The sequence below is a fragment of the Oncorhynchus tshawytscha genome, linkage group LG01 (genome assembly GCF_018296145.1).
Source record: "Oncorhynchus tshawytscha isolate Ot180627B linkage group LG01, Otsh_v2.0, whole genome shotgun sequence".
Taxonomy (NCBI): domain Eukaryota; kingdom Metazoa; phylum Chordata; class Actinopteri; order Salmoniformes; family Salmonidae; genus Oncorhynchus; species Oncorhynchus tshawytscha.
The window spans coordinates 33,280,805-33,307,453 of NC_056429.1; the positions used below are offsets into that span (position 1 = coordinate 33,280,805).

At 42.4% G+C, this 26,649-nt stretch overlaps 1 protein-coding gene across 3 annotated transcripts in view; it reads left to right on the top strand.

Moving 5' to 3' along the window:
* Window positions 1–1,907: 1,907 nt before the first annotated feature.
* btbd8 (BTB domain containing 8) overlaps window positions 1,908–26,649 on the top strand; it is a 48,360-nt gene continuing 23,618 nt past the window's right edge. For 2 of the 3 annotated variants that reach the window (XM_042320642.1, XM_042320654.1), the window contains exons 1-7: window positions 1,908–2,414; window positions 2,743–2,921; window positions 4,603–4,797; window positions 9,274–9,389; window positions 10,138–10,258; window positions 15,670–15,759; window positions 20,661–20,741. In XM_042320642.1, coding sequence (XP_042176576.1) covers window positions 2,818–2,921; window positions 4,603–4,797; window positions 9,274–9,389; window positions 10,138–10,258; window positions 15,670–15,759; window positions 20,661–20,741 — 707 coding nt within the window. In that variant the 5' untranslated portion in view covers window positions 1,908–2,414; window positions 2,743–2,817. The remainder of the gene's footprint in view (window positions 2,415–2,742; window positions 2,922–4,602; window positions 4,798–9,273; window positions 9,390–10,137; window positions 10,259–15,669; window positions 15,760–20,660; window positions 20,742–26,649) is intronic. The other variant, XM_042320648.1, reaches the window with a different exon arrangement.

Genomic DNA, 26,649 nt, shown 5'->3' on the forward strand with positions numbered 1-26,649 from the left:
CAAAGGATCAGAAGTCTAGAGGCTTACTACATTTTAACCCTCTTATTAAAAAACCCCAGAAGAAACTAAATCAATGGCTACAGAGGGACTTATCTTTAAAAAGTCCTAATAACCAAGGCTGAAGGTATCTCTAGACTAACATATGGTGCTCTATCTTTATATCTTGACCGTAAAATAAGCAAGGAGATAGACCAGATGCTTTTCAACTTTCTTTGGAGAAACTGTACCCATTACATTAGGAAAACTGTTGTAATGAACACTTATGAGAATGGTGGACTGAATTTTCTGGATTTTACTACTTTAAATAATACTTTCAAGATCAATTGGATAAAACAATTCCTAAGAAGACCCACTTCTATCTGGAATTTTATTCCTCATCATGACTTCTCTACTTTTGGTGGCCTTAACTTCATGTTGTTTTGCAATTATAATATTGACAAAGTTCCAGTGTAACTTTCTGCTTTTCATCGGCAGGTTTTCTTGTCATGGTCCTTAATTTATAAACACAATTTTTCTCCACACAGATATTACATATGGGGATCGGGATATATTGTATAAAAATACCTCTCTGTTTTTAGAATATTGGTTCTGAAATAATATCCTATTGGTGAGCCAACTGGTAAATGCAGAGGGTCTTTTACTCAGTTATAAAGAATTCTTATCACTTTACAAGGTCCCTGCAACACCTAAAGATTTTGCAATTGTTTTAGATGCCATTCCCTCAGGTGTTGCTATGTTATTCAGGAACATGTCAAGACCTGACCCTCAGAGCCTACCTTCTGTTGACCCTGTTGACTCATCAGTAGGAAAGATTTGTTTCTCTTTTGGTCCATTCAACAACAGAGCGATACGATCCTTGTTTCAGCAGGATGTTGTATCTATACCTTATGTCATGCCTTATTGGAATGGATTTATTGATAATATCTGTTGGAAAAAAGTTTGGATGTTGCCACACACATACCTACTTGTTAACAAAATTAAGGAAGTTTCCTTTAAAATTATTCATAAATATTATCCTGCCAACCACTATATGAAGAAGTTTAAGGAAAACATCAACTCAAATGGCTCCTTTTGTAATGACCACCCAGAAACAGTTGTGCATCTTTTTTGGCATTGTATGCATGTAAGAAAACTGTGGCAAGACATCAGTAGGTTTATAATTGAACACATTTATGAAGATTTTACACTATTGTGGAAAGATGTACTGTTTGGATTCTTTACATACAATAGAAATAAGCGGAATCATTTTTATGTAATTAATTTCATTATTCTTTTGGCCAAATTTCATATACACAAATGTAAATTTACAAACAGAAAACCACATTTAGAAATTGAACTGTATTTTAAGACGGTTAAATGCTCTACTAACAAAAAAGCTGTTAGAATTGTAAGTATATGCATGTCCCTTAAGGTCCTTGTGTAATTGTAATGTGATATTGTACCCACTAGCTCGATTGTCTATTGTTTGTAATCTATGTATGCTTGTGTTCCCTCATGTGCTTTATGTATTGATTTGATATTAATAAAATAAAAAAAGATTTTAAAAAAATAAGAAAATAAAAAAGCTCTAGAAAGAGTTCTGGGTTTCCTAGTTGCAATTCCGAGTTGGATGACGGTTCAAATCGATTTTCCCAAACGATAATGTCTGGAGTGGAATAGTTTCAAACACGTGGTTTACATGTGTTTAATGCCATTTGCTATGTTCCAGACATTATTATGAGCCTTTCTCCCCTTAGCAGCCTCATGTGGTATATATACTACGTTAACTGTTTTATTTAATTTATTTGTTAGGAGAGATCGAATGCAATATGAGCATTTACTACAAACAGTATGACATTTAGGACCCGTTTTTAATTCGCGCATATTAATGTATTTACGGTCAAAATACCTCCTTTTGCATACGTCATTGGGGTGGGTAGCACAGTCAGTCGGAGAGCACAGCAAGCGTGCTAATTGCAAATAATTGGAATTGAAATGGTGGCTATGAATGAAAAAATATATTTGTTTCTATCGAGCGCTGACGCAAACTCTTACTCAGTGACTGGACCATATTGAGTTCTTATGGCTGTATGAATCGACAGATATTTTATAGGCTCGTTTTTTGTGATTTTTTAGGAGCTGCCTACTCATTGTTTTTGTTCCTCTGAGATAGATGGCGTCTATTTCAGTGACGTAGGGTAGCCATCTAACTGTTTTGACAGCTGAGGAAAACAACTATATGTTATTATTAATTATTAATGTAGCTATTACCATGCAATTAAAAATGGTGTGATTTGCGTTTGATAGTAGCTAAGTAAGTGGGAAGTTTTTTTTATCTGATAAAGCTAGCTAGCCTATTCTTGAGGTGACATTGAAATAGTGCCGTTAGGATCTCTGAGGTGTCTACTACAAAACTGGATCAATGAGTTAGCCAGGTAAATTGCTGAACTTTATTTATTTATTTATTTTAGATAAGCTTGAAATGGTCATGGTCTAATTCACTTAACAACCAAAACACATCTACGTTTTGCTTTTTTAATGAGCCAGAATGTAGATAGTTATTTCTGATTGTTTATTGAAGTTAGCTGGCTAACTCATTGAACCTGCTTTGTAGTATACCCCTCTGACCTTTGAGTTATACAAGAAGCCCATCTATGGCTAGGGAATACACCCATGTCTGTTATTCATGAAATATGAACTGAGTTTTATTACACTTCTTTGTGTTTGATCTTCTCTCCTTCTGTCCACCTACTTTGAGCCTAGGTGTGATGAACTGCCCCAATCTTGTGGGTTTTTAGGAGAGACATCAAACTTGTTGTTTGGGAGCACATAACTACTATGATCAACACAGAGGCAATACGAGAATTTGAAGCCAAAGGAAGAAAATCCAGAAGCAATCTTAAGAAATGCTTAGCTTCTGCATTGTCTGCAGACCTCAACAGGTAATGATTAACACTGTTTATGGACACAGAACCTTATCCTATTTTCCAGTGAAGTGTAGTAAAAACACATTCACTCTACATACGGCGTTGTCAGGCAACTGTCAAGAAAGGCCTTATTAGTAAAATACTCCCACATTCATTATCCTATCAAGCAAAAAACTAAATTGCAGCCTACAGGGCATTGCACGGTAACAAATTGACACTGAGACTGATTTTTTACATTCAAATGTATGTCAAACAAAAAACAATGATTTCAAAGTTAAACTGTATGCACAATTACTTTTAACAATTTCCATTGAAGATTTTACAAAACACATTCACCTGACCAATAGTGCAGATTCAAAGTTTGGTAGCAGAATGACAGCACAAACTGACATTCTGTTACCAAGCTGTGTATCTGGAGTCTGTGTCACTGTTACTGTGGAATTGCCCCTAGGGTTGGGGCGAATTCCATTTATTGACCCCAACCCTGACTATGCTCCAGATCAGCGTCATGATTTCCACTAGGTAGCACAGCCACAAAGTCAAAATTGTCTAATATAAAAATTCCTGAAAACAAAATGAACTTTTGGGTCTTGATTTAACATTAGGTAGGCATAAGGTAAGCAGTGTGGTTCAGTTTAGGGTCACGGTTAGGTTTAAAATAATCTTTTAAGAAAATACATTTTAGAAATAGGGTTTATGACTTTGTGGCTGAGGTAACTAGAGACGACCCAACTTCACCCTTCACCCTTCACCCCTGACTAAAACAAACGTTTTCCTCTGACTACCTGGTAGTAATAAGAACATGAGTACCCCCTGTTGGCAGGTCAGACACAGTGTTGCTCCTGCTGCTCATGACAGTCACACGCAACAAGGGGTTATGGGAAATGGAACGACAAAGGAAAATAATTTCCCATTTAACTCCTTGTATCCTGGGTGACCCACTTCCCAGTCACACTCTGCTTATCTGCCTGAGGGCGGTAAAATGAAATGGCTACAGCAGCAGTAACACCACAGCTCATACATGCAACCCAGTTACTGTCTATGTCCCAAACTGTACCCTATTCTCTTTATAGTTGCTACTTTTGACCATGACCCATAGGGCTCTGGTCGAAAGTAGTGCCCTACAAAAGGAATATGGTGCCATTTGGGGGGGGACGCGTACAACAGCAGAAGTAGCATGCAGTAGGACAGCTCATACATGCTACCCAGCCACGGCCTTCCCTGGTGGCAATAAAATAGCCCAGTTCCAGTAGACACAGAGGCAGTAGCTACAGTAGTACCACAGTTCTTATGGCCCATTTGGCTTGAGGCTGGCTGATTTCTGGGTCACCCACTTCAGACACAGCAATGGAAGTTAATTATGGTGGTTAGTGGTACTGGGGCAGAAGGAAGGACCAAGGACTCTGTGCTGCTGACTTACCCAGATCAAGTCCAGTCACCTTGATTATATATAGTTAAGAAGGGTTGTAGGGTTTCTACGGTTGCCTTTGACCTCCCTACACTACTAACCATGCTATCCCCTTGATGACCCACCTCCCAAATGTACTCCTCTGCCTCCTAAAATGTAAATGTCTTCAGTTAAGAAATTAATTGTATCATTGTCCCTTTCCTATCCTTGCTCCACTGAAATTATTTTGTGTTGCAATGTGTTTATGTACTGCCAGATGTGAACCACTCCTGTGTTGTGATTTCCCAGGCTGCTGCAGGAGGAGTTAGAGGCAGATGTCAGCCTGTGTACGGTGGGCTCCTGCACCAGCTCCACCCCTCTCCTGGTTCACAGGGCAGTTCTCCTGGCCAGGGCCCCACAAATACTGAGGAGGGGTTCTCATCCAGACCCGAAGACCATCCAGCTAAACAACTATGACAGCACGGAGCTGAAGCAGTATATCAGGTACACTCCGAGTCAGAGTATATTATTGGTTTTACAGTTTCAGTACACTCACCAATGCATAGACATATAATTACTAATGCTAGTTCTATGGTCCAATCATCCTTATGTAGGCCCTCTATTCTTACTCAAATAGACATCACAGATGTATAAAATATATTTGAATCTAAATCATTTAAGAGAGTGTTTCTTTGTAGATAATCTAACTCTGTCAATTAACATGATTGTTAGGTGGTGCCTAGCGTGTAGTTTCTGTACTGGTGAATTACAGCCAGAGGGCGCCATACTCCCTTTTTTTTTCTCCAGACCAAGATGCTGTAAATCAGCCATACTCGATGCAGACCCAGAACAGGTTCAATACGGACCGCTGGTCCTGACTTTTTTTAAATAGTCAGAACTCAGTCTTTGAACTTACTGCTGTTTAGAGCTGTAACCATAGAATGCACAAGATGCAATTTCAAAAGTTGGTAGTGCATGGGGAGTTTTCCTCTTGTTATGTCATTCACTGACAGACCTTAGAGGTGCTATTTATAACCTGTCAGAAATGCCCAGTTGATCAACTAGATAGGTAAATTAGACTAACCAGCTATCTAAATATTGTAGTTATCATGGCCAGATTAAGTGTTCAGGGGCCTCAACCCCCAGGAGGCCCCCTTTGTTTTTGTCAGGTATTGTAATTATTTTTACCTTTTATTTAACTAGGTAAGTCATTTAAGAACAAATTCTTATTTTCAATGATTGCCTAGGAACAGTGGGTTAACTGTCTTTTTCAGGTGCAGAATGACAGATTTTTACCTTGTCAGCTCAGGGATTCGATCTGACAACCTTTCGGTTACAAGTCCAACGCTTGTATCTGCCGCCCTAATGTGTAGAATTGCAGAAAATTAAGTTAAAATGGTAACATTTTCTCTCTGCCAACAAGAGGGGGTGTGAACAGTTTGGTGTCACATTGGTTGTGAAGTGGAGGTTTGTTACTACGCTGATAAATGCAATATCCATCTGGAACTTTGCCACATAGGAAATGTGTGACCAGACCTTCTCAAATAGTAGTAGAGTACTCCTGCTGTAAGTATTTTGTCAAGCAGATTATTAATAGAACGGTGTAATCTGATTACGAAGGCATTGTGAGATTATCTGATCATGTTAGTACTAATAGCATCCATCTGTAATATCAACATCAGGGTATGGATACTCTCCATTAGGCATACTGTAGACTAGAGTCAGATCTGGCCGCAGCAGCAGTATGGTCTACTGAGAGAGTACAACCAGCCTTTGATCTAATGCATTATGCTGCTAGCTCATTAGCAGGGTATTAATCAGGCCTTCAGAGCAGCAGCAGAGCAGACCATGTTGTGCCATCATGATGACTCTGGAATACTGTATATGTGGACACAAACGGCGTACAAACAAAGCCTGTTGGTAGATGTACAGTAAATGTGTGAGAGCTCCTGGATTGGGACAATTCGCTCTTAATGGACCCCATATTTGTTATGTTCATAACCATACCAATGTGTATGCTTGCAAGTCTTCTTTACTGGTAAACATGAGGTTGTAAGTAACAAAAAATTCCCAGGACATAGACATATCTGATATGGGCAAAAAGCTTAAATTCTTGGATCCTTAATTAACGAGTCTGAATTAATCCACTACATTTATCATAGATCATCATTCCTGTCTATCATCCTTCATTGAGAACCTCTGAGTGCCAGTCCAACTATCTTCAGCAGCAGATATACACTCAGGGTCCAGTTTATTAGGTACACCACCCCCTTCATGAAGATGGATCACTCCTACAGGCAGTGAGTCACGTGGCCGTGGCTTGCTGTATAAAGCAGGCAGACAGGCATCGAGGAATTCAGTTAATGTTTGATTGAGCGTTAGGTCACTCATTTTGCCCATTCTAAGGGACTTTGAGTGCCCTATGATCATCGGTGCCATGTGCACCGTATCCAGTATCTCAGAAATGGCCGACCTCCTGGGCTTTTCACGCACAACCATGTCTAGGGTTCACCGAGAATGGTGCGACAAAGGAAAAAACATCCAGTCAACGGCAGTCCTGTGGGCAAAAACAGCTCGTTGATGAGAGGTCAAAGGAGAATGGCAAGAATCGTGCAAGCTAACAGGCGAGCCACAAACACACATTACAGCGCAGTACTTATTTATTTAGTACAACAGTGGTGTGCCAAACGGCATCTTGGAACGCACAACTCGTCAGTCCTTGTCACGGCTGGGATATTGCAGCAGAGTACCACCCTGGGTTCCACTCCTATCAGCTCAAAATAAGCTATTCCGGTGGGCACGCAATCACCAACACTGGACAGTTGAGGAGTAGAAAAAACATTGCCTGCTCTGACAAATTCCGGGTCCTGTTGCGTCATGCTGATGGCAGAGTAAGGATTTGATAAAAGCAGCAAGAGTCCATGGATCCATCCTGCCTGGTGTCAAAGGTACAGGCTGGTGGCGGTGGTGTACTGGTGTGGGGAATGTTTTCCTGGCACACATTAGGTCCAATTGAGCAACAATTGAACGCCACAGCGTAGCTGAACATTGTTGCTGACCAAACCCAATAGATTTTTGGGGGGATGAGATGGAACGTGCTGTTTGTACCGCCTTCCAATCTGTAGCAACTGTGTGAAGGCATCGCATCAGCGTGGACAACATCCCTGTGGAACGTTTCCGCCACCTTGTAGAATGCCTCAAATAATTCAGGCTGTTCTGGAAGCAAAGGGAGGTCCGACCCGGTGCTAGATGGGTGTACCTAATAAACGGACCTCTGTGTGTATATATTCGAACAGAACCAGTGTTTTGGTCTCATCAGATGCAGAAGAATCAGTTCAACTGCAGTGAGGTGAACAAACAGGCACTGGGCTGGGCTGCAGTGTGCTAGTTAACAGGCACTGGGCTGGGCTGCATTGTGCTAGTTAAGGCTGGGGTGCAGTGTGCTAGCTAACAGGCACTGGGCTGGGGTGCAGTGTGCTAGCTAACAGGCACTGGGCTGGGGTGCAGTGTGCTAGCTAACAGGCACTGGGCTGGGGTGCAGTGTGCTAGCTAACTGGGCTGGGCTGCAGTGTGCTAGCTAACTGGGCTGGGCTGCAGTGTGTTAGTTTACAAGCATTGGGCTGGGGTGCAGTGTGCTAGCTAACAGGCACTGGGCTGGGGTGCAGTGTGCTAGCTAACAGGCACTGGGCTAGGGTGCATCAAATAGCCCTTCGTACATCAGCTGATATCTCAAAGTGCTGTACAGAAACCCAGCCTAAAACCCCAAACAGCAAGCAATGCAGGGGTAGAAGCACGGTGGCCAGGAAAAACTCCCTAGAAAGGCCAAAACCTAGGAAGAAACATAGAGGAACCAGGCTATGTGGGGTGGCCAGTCCTCTTCTGGCTGTGCCGGGTGGAGATTATAACAGAACATGGCCAAGATGTTCAAATGTTCATAAATGACCAGCATGGTCAAATAATAATAATCACAGGCAGAACAGTTGAAACTGGAGCAGCAGCACGGCCAGGTGGACTGGGGACAGCAAGGAGTCATCATGTCAGGTAGTCCTGAGGCATGGTCCTAGGGCTCAGGTCCTCCAAGAGAGAGAATTAGAGAGAGCATACTTAAATTCACACAGGACACCGGATAGGACAGGAGAAGTACTCCAGATATAACAAACTGACCCTAGCCCCCCGACACATAAACTACTGCAGCATAAATACTGGAGGCTGAGACAGGAGGGGTCAGGAGACACTGTGGCCCCATCTGAGGACACCCCCGGTGCAGTGTGTTAGTTTACAGGCATTGGGCTGGGGTGCAGTGTGCTACCTAACAGGCACTAGGCTGGGCTGCATTGTGCTAGCTAACAGAAACTGGGCTGGGGTGCAGTGTGCTAGCTAACAGAAACTGGGCTGGGGTGCAGTGTGCTAGCTAACAGAAACTGGGCTGGGGTGCAGTGTGCTAGCTAACAGACACTGGGCTGGGGTGCAGTGTGCTAGCTAACTGGGCTGGGCTGCATTGTGCTAGCTAACAGACACTGGGCTGGGCTGCACCCCAGCCCGTGCTTCTACACCTGCACTGTTTGGGGTTTCAGGCTGGGTTTCTGTACAGCACTTTGAGATATCAACTGATGTACGAAGGACTATATAAATAAATTTGATTTGATTGTGCTAGCTAACAGACACTGGGCTGGGGTGCAGTGTGCTAGCTAACAGGCATTGGGGCTCTGGCAGCAGTCAGAATCACTGCACTGTGCTCCTCTCACGCACCTCTGTGTTCTGGAACATTACACCCTGTGCGTCAGTGTCTCCTTGTCGCTCAGAGCAATGATGACTGACTGTAGTATTCCCCATAGAATCTATACAAAGGCTCTAACCTAGGCATTTGTTACCATTCTAATCCTAGGTGTTTTAGAGGGGTTGGGATAAAGCTGAATACACATTTCGTCTTTTACATTGGACAATATAATCTTCCTTTTCTTCTGTTTCCACTAATCTTAGGCGAATGTACACAGCAGACCAACGCATGGGCTTGGCTGGAGAAGGAATCCCTGAGGACTCAGAGTCGCCTACTATTGTCCTCAATGGTCCCGATGTCGATCTCCACTCTGACTCAGGTAAACAGATCAACAGTATGTGCATCCAAAATGGCTTCCTATTCCCTATTTAGTGCACTACTTTGACCAAAGCCCTATGGGTCCCTCGCTCCATGAGACTCAAAATGATCTGACTTAAAGGGACATGTACAAAAAAAAAAATCTCCTTCATATTCATCATCTCCAGAACCACCCCAACATCAACATACAGTATGTGAAAATGGCTCGTTTCTATGTTTTGGGGGGTGGAGGAAGTTAAGTGTTTCCAATGACATCATCAGTGTGCATTATGTGAGTTTTAACCAAATATGAGTAGGGATTGCCTACTAATTGTCTACTAATTGGTTAATGATATCATTGGAAACAGTTATCTTCCTTTACAACAACACATAGAAAAGTGCCATTTTCACATATGTTGATGTTGTGGTGGTGCTGGAGATGATGAATATGAAGTTGAAAAAGGGTGAAATTTCCCTTTAACCCTTAATTGCATTTAGTAGCTTGTTGTTGCTACTGGCAATAACAGCCCAGTGCAGATAAGGCAACACGGCTTTATTGACCTTTTTAGGTAAACACTAACGCTACTCGTTCTGCATGTTTATTCAGTTTAGCTTTGTTCTCTGTCACTCACACACAAACACTCTTTGCGTTTGGTCCAACGGATGGAGTGCACGGCCCTTCTAGTCTGATCTGCCCAGGCCAATGGACCAGGTTTTTTGCACAAACATTCTATTGTCTTATTATTGCCCTCCATTCCTATCCCTTTCAGATAATGCTGTGGTTGTGGAGCCAGCCTCTGGTCTTGGAGCAGACCTGTTGGATCTCTACCAGAGAGGAGAAGGATCTGACATCAGCATCCAAGTAGGGGAGCAGGTCTTCTCCTGTCACAGGTAATCAATCAGCCGATACAATGTATGAAGTCCTTTTTGCATCAGCAGTGGTCACAAAGGGATTTAGTGTAACTTGGCCTAGACACCACAGACCAGAAGAAGCACAGACCAGACAGAAGCACAGTGGCCAGGAAAAAACTCCCTAGAAGGAAGAAACCTAGTAGCACAATAAGGTCTAAAGGTCAGTCAATATTTGATTGAAGTCCCGCCTGGGACTTATCAAACCTCTGTACAATTCCTCTTCTATCTATGCATAATTTGATGCAACTCAGTAGGTTGTAGGTGGCATTAGTAGGTGTATTATTTTCACAAAGCAGTTATAGTTCATAACACCAGGCCTACATATAGTTCAGTCGAGTAAAGGCTTAACTCCATGACAATAGAGACAGAATACAATATGGAATTTTATTGAATAGTTTTGGGTAGGCATTGTCCCCCCCCAGCGAGTGGGAGACATAAGGTTTGAGTTGACATATAAATACTCCGCTAGATTCATGCTCATATGTTGAAGGAAAGGAAAGTGATTATTGCACGAGTAACCCCATAGATTAATCATCGAGCGTGGTGGAATTGCCTTAGTGTGCCATGCTCATAGGCTGAAGTTAATTGATGAATGACGTTCCGCACACTTGCTTATAGTAAAGGAGGACTAAAGACGTGACGCTATGTTGATGATGTAACATAAACACTAACACGGATACCTGCTATCCTGCTATGCTAATGAGGTAACATTATAAACGTGCATTATTTCCCTGTAACGCACAGTATATTTGCACAGTAGAATTCAAAACCTATAGTTCATTTTTACAAGTTTTGTTGGAGCTGCTTTTGAAAGTAAAAGTCCAATTGAAAACAGTAGTGGGATTGTTGAGTTCGATTTTCATAGTTAGCTAAGCTACTAAGTCTGTTTATTTGGTTGCCATAACAACTACTGTAGCTATCTAGTAAACTTGCTAGCTACTTCAGTGGATGTTGCACATATTTCTACCTGCAAATGAACACATTTCTAGCGGCAAATGTGTTCAATTATAGCCATGGTATAAAAGGGATAATCAACTCAGGGCTCTATGCGTTCTCTGTAAAATAATGCAACTCCGTGAAAGGTCAGTTCCACACGTGAATTATTTTCCATAAAAATAACAGCCCCTCATTTATTACCCCTTACTCACTAGATAAATGAAGGGATGATCCATTCAGACCAGCCTTACTGATTGAACTTTCGTTACTACATTAACATTCTCTGGCATTTGATTGACTTCCCTGATGCTCAAACTTGATCGATTGTTGGGCAGTTCCTCATGTAATAGTGATACACATGCAAGGCTGTTTGGAAGTGGATTGAGTACAGATACTGCTAATGATATGCTGATACATACTGATGAATTGAGACACATTGAGAATGCTGTTCATTGACTACAGCTCGGCATTCAACACCATAGTACCCTCCAAGCTCGTCATCAAGCTCGAGACCCTGGGTCTCGACCCCGCCCTGTGCAACTGGGTACTGGACTTCCTGACGGGCCGCCCCCAGGTGGTGAGGGTAGGCAACAACATCTCCTCCCCGCTGATCCTCAACACTGGGGCCCCACAAGGGTGCGTTCTGAGCCCTCTCCTGTACTCCCTGTTCACCCACGACTGTGTGGCCACGCACGCCTCCAACTCAATCATCAAGTTTGCGGACGACACAACAGTGGTAGGCTTGATTACCAACAACGACGAGACGGCCTACAGGGAGGAGGTGAGGGCCCTCGGAGTGTGGTGTCAGGAAAATAACCTCACACTCAACGTCAACAAAACTAAGGAGATGATTGTGGACTTCAGGAAACAGCAGAGGGAACACCCCCCTATCCACATCGATGGAACAGTAGTGGAGAGGAAAGCAAGTTTTAAGTTCCTCGGCATACACCGAACAGACAAACTGAATTGGTCCACTCACACAGACAGCATCGTGAAGAAGGCGCAGCAGCGCCTCTTCAACCTCAGGAGGCTGAAGAAATTCGGCTTGTCACCAAAAGCACTCACAAACTTCTACAGATGCACAATCGAGAGCATCCTGGCGGGCTGTATCACCGCCTGGTACGGCAACTGCTCCGCCCTCAACCGTAAGGCTCTCCAGAGGGTAGTGAGGTCTGCACAACGCATCACCGGGGGCAAACTACCTGCCCTCCAGGACACCTACACCACCCGATGTTACAGGAAGGCCATAAAGATCATCAAGGACATCAACCACCCGAGCCACTGCCTGTTCACCCCTCTATCATCCAGAAGGCGAGGTCAGTACAGGTGCATCAAAGCTGGGACCGAGAGACTGAAAAACAGCTTCTATCTCAAGGCCATCAGACTGTTAAACAGCCACCACTAGCATTGAGTGGCTGCTGCCAACACACTGACACTGACTCAACTCCAGCCACTTTAATAATGGGAATTGATGGTAAATGATGTAAATATATCACTAGCCACTTTAAACAATGCTACCTTATATAATGTTACTTACCCTACATTATTCATCTCATATGCATGCGTATATACTGTACTCTATATCATCGACTGTATCCTTATGTAATACATGTATCACTAGCCACTTTAACTATGCCACTTTGTTTACATACTCATCTCATATGTATATACTGTACTCGATACCATCTACTGTATCTTGCCTATGCTGCTCTGTACCATAACTCATTCATATATCCTGGGGCGGCAGGGTAGCCTAGTGGTTAGAGCGTTGGACTAGTAACCGGAAGGTTGCAAGTTCAAACCCCCGAGCTGACAAGGTACAACTCTGTCGTTCTGCCCCTGAACAGGCAGTTAACCCACTGTTCCTAGGCCGTCATTGAAAATAAGAATTTGTTCTTAACTGACTTGCCTAGTAAAATAAAGGTAAAATAAAAATAAAATAAATAAAATATTCTTTATCCCCTTACACTGTGTATAAGACAGTAGTTTTGGAATTGTTAGTTAGATTACTTGTTAGTTATTACTGCATTGTCGGAACTAGAAGCACAAGCATTTCGCTACACTCGCATTAACATCTGCTAACCATGTGTATGTGACAAATAAAATTTGATTTGATTTGATGCACTTCTTGTACATGAAGAGTTGGATAATAGCTACTGATCTTGTGTGTTTTTTTCATGTATTTGTGTGTCACATGAAATCATGTTATAACAGTGTTATGCATTTGCATACAGGCGTCACTTTGAAAGGGATATTTGCATAGATTGGTTACCATTTTGGCATGCAATCTGAACAGTTGGATATCAGGCACCAATAAATGGTCACGATTATACATTGACCTTTGAATCAAACATCAACCTGAAAAAGCCCCACAGACCAGCATTTAAACCAATAATGTGCACCAAGCACAACCATCTGTCTCTGTGTCCAAAAATGTTGCTTGATTTATCTTCATGTTTCTGTTATCATTCATTGATAAAAAGTAAGCTGAACAACACAATCACAGTCCTCAAGGCCAGAGGGTTTCACCAAGCCGTTACGCTGTGGTGAGGTCATTCAGTGGTGCAGAGGTAGTGCTAGTAGTAAACATGGAGACAGGTTTCTCCCTCCCTGCCTGTGCTCAGGGGATCTACCCAGACAGACAGACAGTGTAATGCAGCTCCTCTTCAGATGAAAGCGGGAAAACCTTTTTTGGTGTTTTTCTAGCGTTCCATGCCGTGTGCACTGCAGTGCAACACTGCTGAATCTGATTAGTATGGTAGCCCAGTGGTGCCTGCCTGCCTTCCGCAGTTCTCTCTCGCTCCCTTCTTCTCTCGATGCCACTCCACTGGGTCTGAGCTGTGATCTACCAATCACTTTCATCCATCCCTCCACCCCCACCTCCCCCGGCTGGGGGAAGAGAAGCGATATCAAGACTGACTGACACAGACACACACCTACCTCTGCTGAGGGAAGAGAAGATTTATTCCCCTCCTCATGGAGACTGACTGACATTCACAATCTGAAGCCTTTCATTTACAGCAGCAAGGCTTCTACAGCTCATTGTATGAAGTCACTCTTTTGTTCCACATACAGGAGGACTTGTCATGTTCTATACGTTAGGCTGATGGTGCTACTAAAGTTTGGAGTACAACCCTGTTTGGAGTACAACGCTGTACCATCATGACTACCTTTTGTTAAACGACTTTAGTGTCTCCCAATAACCCAATAACACAAGTGTGGCCAATATTTTTAATATACACTGCATGGTCAAAAGTATGTGTCAAAAGTATGTGGACACTTGCTCATCGAACATCTCATTCCAAAATCATGGGCATTAATATAGAGTTGGTCACCCCTTTGCTGCTATAACAGCCTCCACTCTTCTGGGAAGGCTTTCCACTTTCCAATTTGCTCCTTGATGTTTCCACTTCACAATAACAGCACTTAGAGTTGACCAGGGCAGATATTTGACGAACTGACTTGTTGAAAAGTTGGCGTCCTATGACAGTGCCACGTTGAAAGTCACTGAGCTCTTCAGTAAGGCCATTCTACTGCCAATGTTTGTCTATGGAGATTGTATGTCTGTGTGCTCGATATTATACACCTGTCAGCAACGAGTGTGGCTGAAATAGTCGAATCCACTCATTTGAAGGGCTGTCCACAAACTTTTGTATATTTAGTGTATGCAATTTAGCAGACACTTTTATCCAAAGCAATTTAGTCATGTGTGCATACATTTTCGTATGGGTGGCCCCAGGGAGATGGCAGCCACTGTTTTAAGGAATAGTGACAGTAATCACTTAGAATTGATGGAAATGTGTTGCAATAGCTTCGAGACATTCACGATTCTTTCAGCAGCCTTTTTTACTGTCAATTCTCTCCAGTCACGTCGTCTATTTCTGCTTCTATAATAAGATCTGCTACAGAAGAGGACACCCCTCCTGAAGTGTAGTTAAACGATCACTCTGAGAGAATTATAGCACACTCCAAGTACATGGAATCACAGAATGGCATTGAGGGGGTTAAATAAAGACTATACTATTTACAGTATGTGGGTGTGTGAGAGAGAAAAGCAGAGGGGTTTGACTGTGGAGAGGGGGGGCCCTTCCTCGTCCATGACAAGATAAGCTAGTGAATAATGGTGACTGTAAAACTGTGGATCCACTCTGATGATTTTCACGAGCTGTCATGATGCTAGAGATGATCTGAAGATCATATTAGATATGCAATGTGCTGCAGGGTCATATGTGCATCTCAGTAGCAGTTGAGCATCATCTTGGTAAAAACATGGGCTTCGGTTCAGAGACTGCAGAATGGTTCTTTGATGTCCAGATCAGTCACTTCTCTGAAGGTCTGTGTGCCAGACATACCGTCACCATGTGTCCCTTCAGGGCCAGCTACACCATCACCACACATACACACACGCACAGGCCACACAGCTGAAATTTGACTTGTGTGTGTTTTGTTTTTAGGGCGGTCCTGTGTGCGCGGTCTCAGTATTTCCGAGCTATGCTGTGTGGGAGTTGGATGGAGAGCTCCAGACAATGCATCACTCTACAGGGGTAGGTCCTGGCACACATACGTACATGCATGCATGCATACATACATGCATACAGTTGAAGTCAGAAGTTTACATGCATACACCTTAGCCAAATACATTTAAACTCAGTTTTCCACAATTTCTGACATTTAATCCTTGTAAAAAGTCCCCGTCTTAGGTCAGTTAGGATCACCACTTTATTTTAAGAATGTGAAATGTGAGAATAATAGTAGAGAATTTTTTATTTCAGCTTTTATTTCTTTCATCACATTCCCAGCGGGTCAGAAGTTTACATGCACTCAATTAGTATTTGGTAGCATTGCCTTTTAAATTGTATAACTTGGGTCAAACGTTTCGGGTAGCCTTCCACAAGCTTCCCACAATAAGTTGGGTGAATTTTGGCCCATTCCTCCTGACAGAGCTGGTGTAACTGAGTCAGGTTTGTAGGCCTCCTTGCTTGCACACGCTTTTTCAGTTCTGCCCACAAATTTGGGATTGAGGTCAGGGCTTTGTGATGTTCTCTCCAATACCTTGACTTTGATGTCCTTAAGCCATTTTGCCACAACTTTGGAAGTATGCTTGGGGTCATTGTCCATTTGGAAGACCCATTTGTGACCAAGCTTTAGCTTCCTGACTGATGTCCTGAGATATTGCTTCAATATATCCACTTAATTTCCCTACCTCATGATGCCATCTATTTTGTGAAGTTTTTTATTTAAATTTTTTTAATTTCACCTTTATTTAACCATGTAGTCTAGTTGAGAACAAGTTCTCATTTACAACTGCGACCTGGCCAAGATAAAGCATGTCAGTGTGAACAGACAACAACACAGAGTTACACATGGAGTAAACAATTAACAGGTCAATAACACAGTAGAAAAAAGAAAAAAAGAGTCTATATACATTGTGTGCAAAAGGCATGAGGAGGTATGCGAATAATTACAATTTTGCAGATTAACACTGGAGTGATAAATGATCAGATGGTCATGTGCAGGTAGAGATACTGGTGTGCAAAAGAGCAGAAAAGTAAATAAATAAAAACAGTATGGGGATGAGGTAGGTAATTTGGGTGGGCTATTTACTGATGGACTATGTACAGCTGCAGCGATCGGTTAGCTGCTCAGATAGCAGATGTTTGAAGTTGGTGAGGGAGATAAAAGTCTCCAACTTCAGTGATTTTTGCAATTCGTTCCAGTCACAGGCAGCAGAGAACTGGAAGGAAAGGTCGGCCAAATGAGGTGTTGGCTTTAGGGATGATCAGTGAGATACACCTGCTGGAGTGCGTGCTACGGGTGGGTGTTGACATCGTGACCAGTGAACTAAGATAAGGCGGAGCTTTACCTAGCATGGACTTGTAGATGACCTGGAGCCAGTGGGTCTGGCGACGAATATGTAGCGAGGGCCAGCCGACTAGAGCATACTGGTCGCAGTGGTGGGTGGTATAAGGTGCTTTAGTAACAAAACAGAAGGCACTGTGATAAACTGCATCCAGTTTGCTGAGTAGAGTATTGGAAGCTATTTTGTAGATGACATCACCGAAGTCGAGGATCGGTAGGATAGTCAGTTTTCCTAGGGTAAGTTTGGCGGCGTGAGTGAAGGAGGCTTTGTTGCGGAATAGAAAGCAGACTCTAGATTTGATTTTAGATTTGAGATGTTTGATATGAGTCTGGAGGGAGAGTTTACTGTCTAGCCAGACACCTAGGTACTTATAGATGTCCACATATTCTAGGTCGGAACCATCCAGGGTGGTGATGCTAGTTGGGCATGCGGGTGCAGGCAGCGAACGGTTGAAAAGCATGCATTTTGTTTTACTAGTGTTTTAAGAGCAGTTGGAGGCCACGGAAGGAGTGTTGTATGGCATTGGAGCTCGTTTGGAGGTTAGATCGCACAGTGTCCAAGGAAGGGCCAGAAGTATACAGAATGGTGTCGTCTGCGTAGAGGTGGATCAAGGAATTGCCCGCAGCAAGAGCAACATCATTGATATATACAGAGAAAAGAGTCGGCCCGAGAATTGAACCCTGTGGCACCCCCATAGAGACTGCCAGAGGACCGGACAACATGCCCTCCGATTTGACACACTGAACTCTGTCTGCAAAGTAGTTGGTGAACCAGGCAAGGCAGTCATTAGAAAAACCGAGGCTACTGAGTCTGCCGATAAGAATATGGTGATTGACAGCGTCGAAAGCCTTGGCCAGGTCGAGGAAGACTGCTGCACAGTACTGTCTTTTATCGATGGTGATTATGATATCGTTTAGTACCTTGAGCGTGGCTGAGGTGCACCCGTGACCAGCTCGGAAACCAGATTGCACAGTGGAGAAGGTACGGTGGGATTCAAGATGGTCAGTGATCTGTTTGTTGACTTGGCATTCGAAGACCTTAGATAGGCAGGGCAGGATGGATATAGGTCTGTAACAGTTCAAAATCAAATCAAATCAAATTTTATTTGGGTCCAGGGTGCCTCCCCCTTTGAAGAGGGGGATGACTGCGGCAGCTTTCCAATCCTTGGGGATCTCAGACGATATGAAAGAGAGGTTGAACAGGCTGGTAATAGGGGTTGCGACAATGGCGGCGGATAGTTTCAGAAATAGAGGGTCCAGATTGTCAAGCCCAGCAGATTTGTACGGGTCCAGGTTTTGCAGCTCTTTCAGAACATCTGCTATCTGGATTTGGGTAAAGGAGAAGCTGGGGAGACTTGGGCGAGTAGCTGCGGGGGGGGTGCTGTTGGCCGAGGTTGGAGTAGCCAGGAGGAAGGCATGGCCAGCCGTTGAGAAATGCTTTGTTGAAGTTTTCGATAATCATGGATTTATCGGCGGTGACCGTGTTACCTAGCCTCAGTGCAGTGGACAGCTGGGAGGAGGTGCTCTTGTTCTCCATGGACTTTACAGTGTCCCAGAACTTTTTGGAGTTACAGCTACAGGATGCAAATTTCTGCTTGAAGAAGCTGGCCTGGCTTTCCTGACTGATTGCGTGTATTGGTTCCTGACTTCCCTGAACAGTTGCATATCGCGGGGACTATTCGATGCTATTGCAGTCCGCCACAGGATGTTTTTGTGCTGGTCGTGCACCAGTGCACCAGTCCCTCCGGCAGCAAAGCACCCCCACATGATGCTGCCACCCCCATGCTTCATGTTTGGGATGGTGTTCTTCGGCTTGCAAACGTCCCCCTTTTTCCTCCAAACATAACGATGGTCATTATGGCCAAACAGTTCTATTCTTGTTTCAACAGACCAGAGACATTTTTCCAAAAAGTACGATCTTTGTCCCCATGTGCAGTTGCAAACCGTAGTCTGTAATTTTTATGGAGCTTTCGGAGCAGTGGCTTCTTCCTTGCTGAGCGGCCTTTCAGGTTATGTCAATATAGGACTCGTTTTACTGTGGATATAGACACTTATGTACCTGTTTCCTCCATCTTCACAAGGTCCTTTGCTGTTGTTCTGGGATTGATTTGCACTTTTCGCACCAAAGTACGTTCATCTCTAGGAGACAGAATGCGTCTCCTTCCTGAGCGGTATAATGGCTGTGTGGTCCAATGGTCTTTAAACTTGCGTACTATTATTTGTACAGATGAACGTGGTACCTTCAGGCATTTGGAAATTCATCCCACGGATGAACCCGACTTGTGTAGACTTCCTAAAATGTTTGACCCAAGTTAATCAATTTAAAGGCAATACTACCAAATACTAATTGCGTGTATGTAAACTTCTGACCCACTTGGAATGTGATGAAAGAAATAAACTCTGAAAGAAATCATTCTCTCAACTATTATTCTGACATTTCACATTCTTAAAATGAAGTGGTGATCCTAACTGACCTAATACAGGGAATTTTTACTAGGATTAAATGTCAGGAATTGTGAAAGCCAAATACATTTAATATCAGTTTAAGGTGTTTGTAAACTTCCGACTTCAACTGTACATACTGGCCAATCGATGGTTAGGACTGAAGTCCTTCTTCGTCTATAATGTCTATGTGTATAATGTCTATGTAAATTGCAGCTTATTCCCTATATAGTGCACTACCTTTGCCAGAAGGTGTGCACTATAAAGTGAATAGGCTGCCATTTGGGACGCAACCTATACCTCCACTCTGGTGTATCAATAACAAGGCTCATTGTCTCCCAACAACCATTGAAGTTTGCTGCCTATCCTATACTGCATTAATAATTCATACTGTGGGTGCTGAGAATATATTAGCCTATATCAGGCTGGCTCTTTATGCAGTTTCATGCACACCAGGGTTAGTCTCAATTTGAATTGAAGGCAGTCATTTCAGGAAATTATTTGAATTTAACATTCAGAAATGTAAAAACGTTTAAAATAAATTGCTTCTGCTTATTTGTATACTATCTGAATTGACTGCAAACAAATCGCTAACTACAGACAGTGTGATTCCACTCACTCAGATAATTTCCAAACCAGGTCATCTACCCTTGTTTTTAAGTCCTCTCTACCCTTGCCGTCAGAGCGGTGTGGCAGCAGAGACAAACGAGGCTGCACTCTCCTAAGGGGAGAGTAATGTCACTCGTCTCAGCTTGGCTGATCTGAGAGTAATTGGGGATGACACTCTGTCACCATGCAGGATGGGTGTGCTGAGGCACTGTACTGGAGGACTCTGGGGGAAATACCCCGTAGGCCCGAGTGACAATGTTTTTTAGTGCTGCTCTTCACTTAGAATTGCATTTTATGAAAAACATAATTTGGCTCAATAAATAGATGTTTAGATATTATTTATTGAACCATTATTTATAGTTTAGTAAGATAAAATCAGTTTTCCAAGAGACACTTGTACAATTTCTTCACGCTTCTAGCTTGAATTAAAAGCCTACAGCACCCCCAGATCAGACGGCAGATCAGACAGTAGATTTGAAGTGGGATGATGGTTCTACTTTGCCTACAGAGGTAACAACACTGTTGTTATTTTCAGTCTGGGTCCAGATGAGATGGAGATTCTCCTACAGTTCATGTATGGTGCCATAATAGACCTACCACCCAGAGCCAGTGCCAGGTATGTACCTTAAACAATGTGAAGTTGTATCCAAACATACTGTCAGGTAGACATATACAGTGCATTCTGGAAGTATTCAGACCCTTTCCCTTTTTCAACTTTTTGTTACGTTTCAGCCATGTTATAAAATGTATTAAATACATTTTTTTTACTCATCAAACTACTCACAATACCCCATAATGACAACTTATTTTCATAACTATTCAGACCCTTTGCAATGAGACTCGAAATTGAGTTTAGGTGCATCCTGTTTCCATTGATCATCCTTGAGATGTTTCTACTTGATTGGAGTCGACCTATGGTAAATAAAATTGATTGGACATGATTTGGAAAGGCACACACCTGTCTATATAAGTTGACAGTGCATGTCAGACGAAAAACCAAGCCATGAGATCAAAGGAATTGTTTGTAGAGCTCCGAGACAGGATTGTGTCGAGGCGAAGATCTGGGGAAGGGTACCACAAAATGTCTGCAGCATTGAAGGTCCCCAAGAACACAATGGTCTCCATCATTCTTAAATGGAAGAAATGTGGAACCACCAAGACTCTTCTTAGAGCTGGCCGCCCGACCAAACTGAACAATCGGGGGAGAAGGTCCTTGGTCAACAACCCGATGGTCACTCTGAATGGGAGAAACTCCCCAAATACAGGTGTGCCAAGCTTGCAGCATCATACCCAAGAAGACTCGAGGCTGTAATTACTGCAAAGGTTCTTCTACAAAGTACTGAGTAAAGGGTCTGAATGCTTATGTAAATGTGATAGTTTGTCATTATGGAGGTATTGTGTGTAGATTGATGAGCGGGAAAAAACAATTTAATACATTTTAGGATAAGGCTGCAACATAACAAAATGTGAAAAAAGACAAGGTGTTGGAATATTTTCTGAATGCACTATATACTTCTTACACACTTTGTTTTCATCGCATATATCTCTGTATTAAATTGAAAGGTTTTGAAAATCAGGTTAAAAATAATATGTTTACCATTTTGTTAATTTGGTATGAAAATAACATTTCTTTAAAATGAATCTGTAATCGAAGGTTAATCAAAATGATCACCAATGTACATGGTTCTCCCTTTTATTGCAACTTTTACCACTATGTTTCAGTACTGATCCATTTAGTGGGGTGATAAAGAATTTAGTTAAATATTTCAAATAATCTAGATTGTTCTCTGTAAAATGTTCAATGTTGATTGCATGAATCTGAAACTTCATTGATTGATTGAAGTATTTGTGCATCTAATTAATTGTTGTTAGATGTTTAAATTATCACGTTTCCTTTCTTTATTTTGGCAAAATACCAGGCGTTTCCGTGTCAAGTGTCAATCATAGAGAGAGATAGAGGACTGTAGATAGAAATTACTCGTTTTGGTATAGACATTGCTATTAAGGGTTTCCACCATTTAAAAGTAGTCCAAGTGGGTGTGGATTCCTATGGGTTGGGAGTGATCAGCCAATTATCAGAGAGCATTATCTTCTTCAAATTGGCAGGGTTCATATGGTTATGAAAATACAAAAATGGTGTTTTCCTGGCCTGGAAAAGTTTTGGAAAATGATCATATCCTGAAAGTTTTTGGAAAAATCATGGAAATGTATTTAGTAATTTCTGTTAATATAATTTATTTAGGCACCGTTTTTAGATATTTTATCAATCAAATAAAAATCAGCCAGGATCGGAATGAGACTAGCACGTCTGTGTTTGTGAGCATCACATGCATGTGTGTGAGACAAGTGTGCCGTTGCTCAAGGAGGGAGAGACAGTTGGACGTTGCAGCTGCAGGTAGGCCTGGCCTATAAAATATTATTGACGATAGACTAATAATTAGTTAGCCAATTCAAAACATATCTTGTACCCTCTCGTTAACTGTTTACCTATTATTAGCATGTATTAATGTTTTCGTTATGTCCCAAAAACATACCACATTACGCATACTTTTTACATCGAGAAGTACATCGAGATGCCGCCAATTGTTGGTCATGGAAATTTGGTGAAAAGTCATGGAGAAGTTATGAAATTCCCATCTGTCAAAATGTGTATTAACCCTGAATTGGGTTGCATATGGTTTGTAAACCAAAAACTAAAATAATATCCAGGAGCCAAGACCATGTTTATACCAGGACATTGGTCCCAAGATCCAGACCCAGTGAGTTGAGACCATGACCAAGGGCCCTTTCTTAAATTGTAAGAAACTCAAGTGGAGTAAACTCGAGTACAGTTCAGTAGAGTACAGTATAATAGAGTAGGGTATAGTAGATAACAGAACAGTAGAATAGGGTACAGTAGAGCACATTATAGACAGTGTTTGGGCTGTTGGAGGGTTGCAGCCCCCCTGCTGGCTATGCATCTCAATACTCTACACTTTTTCCTGAAGTGTGCACTTTTCTACTACCCACATGGTGGTCCACTGTAGGTCAGTTGGTAGAGCATAGCGCATGCAACTTTAAATTGAAGGTAGCCTCAATGGCTGTCACAAACTCCATAATGGCACATATACAAAGATGAGATTTCTTTATATATCTCTATGGTGTCAATTGTTTCAGTTGTGACTGTTTTGGTTTGGAAAAAAAGTTATTTTTTACTTAGCAAGCCATATGTTAGCTATGGTGATATCTTTCATTTGGACAGATGTACAGTGCATTCGTAACGTATTCAGACCCCTTGACTTTTTTTCCTTTTTTTTTGCGTTACAGCCTTATTCTAAAATTGATTAAATTGTTTTCCCCCCTCATCAATCTACAAACAATACCTCATAATGGTAAAGCAAAATAGGTTTTTTGACATTTTTGCAAATTTATATAGAAAAAAAATGTATTATTATATTTACATATGTATTCAGACCCTTTACTGAGTACTTTGTTCATGCACCTTTTGCAGCCTCTAGTCTTCTTGGGTATGACGCTACAAGCTTTTCATCAAGGATCTCTCTGTACTTTGCTCTGTTCATCTTTGCCTCGATCCTGACTAGTCTCCCAGTCCCTGCTGCTGAAAAACATCCTATCCTCACAGCATGATGCTGCCACCGCCATGCTTCACCGTAGGGTTGGTACCAGGTTTCCTCCAGACGTGACGCTTGGCATTCAGGCCAAATAATTCAAACTTGGTTTCATCATATCAGAGAATCTTGTTTCTCATGGTCTGAGAGTCCTTTATGTGCCTTTTGGCATACTCCAAGCGGGCTGTCATTTGCCTTTTACTGAGGAGTGGCTTCCCTCTGGCCATTCTACCATAAAGACCTGATTGGTGGAGTGCTGCAGAGATGGTTGTCTTTCTGGGAGGTTCTCCCATCTCCACAGAGGAATTCTGGAGCTCTGTCAGAGTGACCATCGAGTTCTTGGGCACCTCCCTGACCAAGGCCCTTCTACCCTGTTACTCAGTTTGGTCGGGTGTCAAGCTCTAGGAAGAGTCTTGGTGATTCCAAACTTCCATTTAAGAATGATGGAGGCCACTGTGTTCTTGGTGACCTTCAAAGCTGCAGACATTTCTAAGTACCCTTCCTCAGATATGTGCCCTTGACACAATCCTGTCTTAGAACTCTATGGACAATTCCTTCTACCTCATGGCTTGGTTTTTGCTCTGACATGGACTGTCAACTGTGGGACCTTCTATAGACAGGTGTGTACCTTTCCAAATCATGTCCAATCAATTGAATTTACCACAGGTGGATTCCAATCAAGTTGTAGAAACATCTCAAGGATGATCAATGGAAACCAGATGCACCTGAGCTCAATTTCGAGTTTTGTAGCAATGAGTCTGAATACTTATGTAATTTCTTTGTCATTTTTAGGATATTGTGTGTAGATTGGTATTTATTTTTATATTTAATCCATTTTAGAATAAGGCCGTAATGTAACAAAATGTGGAAAAAGTGAAGGGGTCTGAATATTTTCCTAATGCACTGTACATCCCAGCAAACATATATTTTAGTCTCAAAACCACACTTTGCATGTTTTTAATACACTATATGTTGTATAAAATCAAGCACACAGCCATGCAATCTCCATAGACAAACACTGGCAGTAGAATGGCCCGTACTGAAGAGTGACATTCAGTGACTTTCAATGAGGCACTGTCATAGCGATGCCACCTTGCCAACATTTCTGCCCTGTTAGATCTGCCCTGATCAACTGCAAGTGCTGTTATTGTAAAGCGGAAACATCTAAGGCGCAACAATGGTTCAGCTGTGAAGTGGTAGACCACACAAGCTCACAGAACTGGATCTGTCCTCAGTTGCAACACTCACTACCATGTTCCAAACAGCCTCTGGAAGCATCTGTTCGTCGGGAGCTTCATTAAATGGGTTTCCATGGCCGAGCAGCCGCAGACAAGCCTAAGATCCCAATGCCAAGCGTCAGCTGGAGTGGTGTAACGCTTGCCCCCATTGGACTCTAGAGCACTGGAAACGCGTTCTCTGGAGTGATGAATCATGCTTCACCATCTGGCAGTCCGACGAACAAATATGGGTTTGGCGGTTGCCAGGAGAACACTAGCAAAATTCCCTGGCTTAGGTCAGTTAGGATCACCACTTTATTTTAATAATGTGAAATGTCAGAATAATAGTAGAGTGATTTATTTCAGCTTTTATTTCTTTCATCACATTCCCAGCAGGTCAGCAGTTTACATACACTCAATTAGTATTTGGTAGCATTGCCTTTAAATTGTTTAACTTGGGTCAAACGTTTTGGGTTGCCTTCCACAAGCTTGCCATAATAAGTTGGGTGAATTGTGGCCCTTTTCTCCTGACAGAGCTGGTGTAACTGATTCAGGTTTGTAGGCCTCCTTGCTCGTACACGCTTTTTCAGTTCTGCCCACAAATTTGGGATTGAGGTCAGGGCTTTGTGATGGTCACTCCAATACCTTGACTTTGTTGTCCTTAAGCCATTTTGCCACAACTTTGGAAGTATGCTTGGGGTCATTGTCCATTTGGAAGACCCATTTGCGACCAAGCTTTAGCTTCCTGACTGATGTCTTGAGATATTGCTTCAATATATCCACATAATTTCCGTTCCTCATGATGCCATCTATTTTGTGAAGTGCACCAGTCCCTCCTGCAGCAAAGCACCCCCACAACATGATGGTGCCACCCCCGTGCTTCGGATGGTGGTCTTTGGCTTGCAAGCCCCTTTTCCTCCAAACATAACAATTGTAATTATAGCCAAACAGTTATATTCTTGTCTCATCAGACCAGAGACATTTCTCCAAAAAGTACGATGTTTGTCCCCATGTGCAGTTGCAAACCGTAGTCTGTCTTTTTTATGGCAGTTTTGGAGCTGTGGCTTCTTCCTTGCTGAGCGGCCTTTCAGGTTATGTCGATATAGGACTCGTTTTACTGTGGATATAGATACTTATGTACCTGTTTCCTCGATCTTCACAAGGTCCTTTGCTGTTGTTCTGGGATTGATTTGCACTTTTCTCACCAAAGTATGTTCATCTCTAGGAGACAGAACGCGTCTCCTTCCTGAGCGGTATGACGGCTGCGCGGTCCCATGGTGTTTATACTTGTGTACTATTATTTGTACAGATGAACATGGTACCTTCAGGCGTTTGGAAATTGCTCCCAAGGATGAACCAGACTTGTGGAGGTCTACAATTGTTTTTTTTTTAGGTCTTGGCTGATTTCTTTTGATTTTCCCATTATGTTAAGCAAAGAGGCACTGAGTTTGAAGGTAGGCCTTGAAATACATCCACAGGTACACCTCCAATTGACTCAAATGATGTCAATTAGCCTATCGCAAGCTTCTAAATCCATGACATCCATTTCTGGTATTTTCCAGGATGTTTAAAGGCACAGTCAATTTAGTGTATGTACATTTCTGACCTAATGGAATTGTGATACAGTGAATTATGTTAAATAATCTGTCTGTGAACAATTGTTGGAAAAATTACTTGTCATGCACAAAGTAGATCCGAC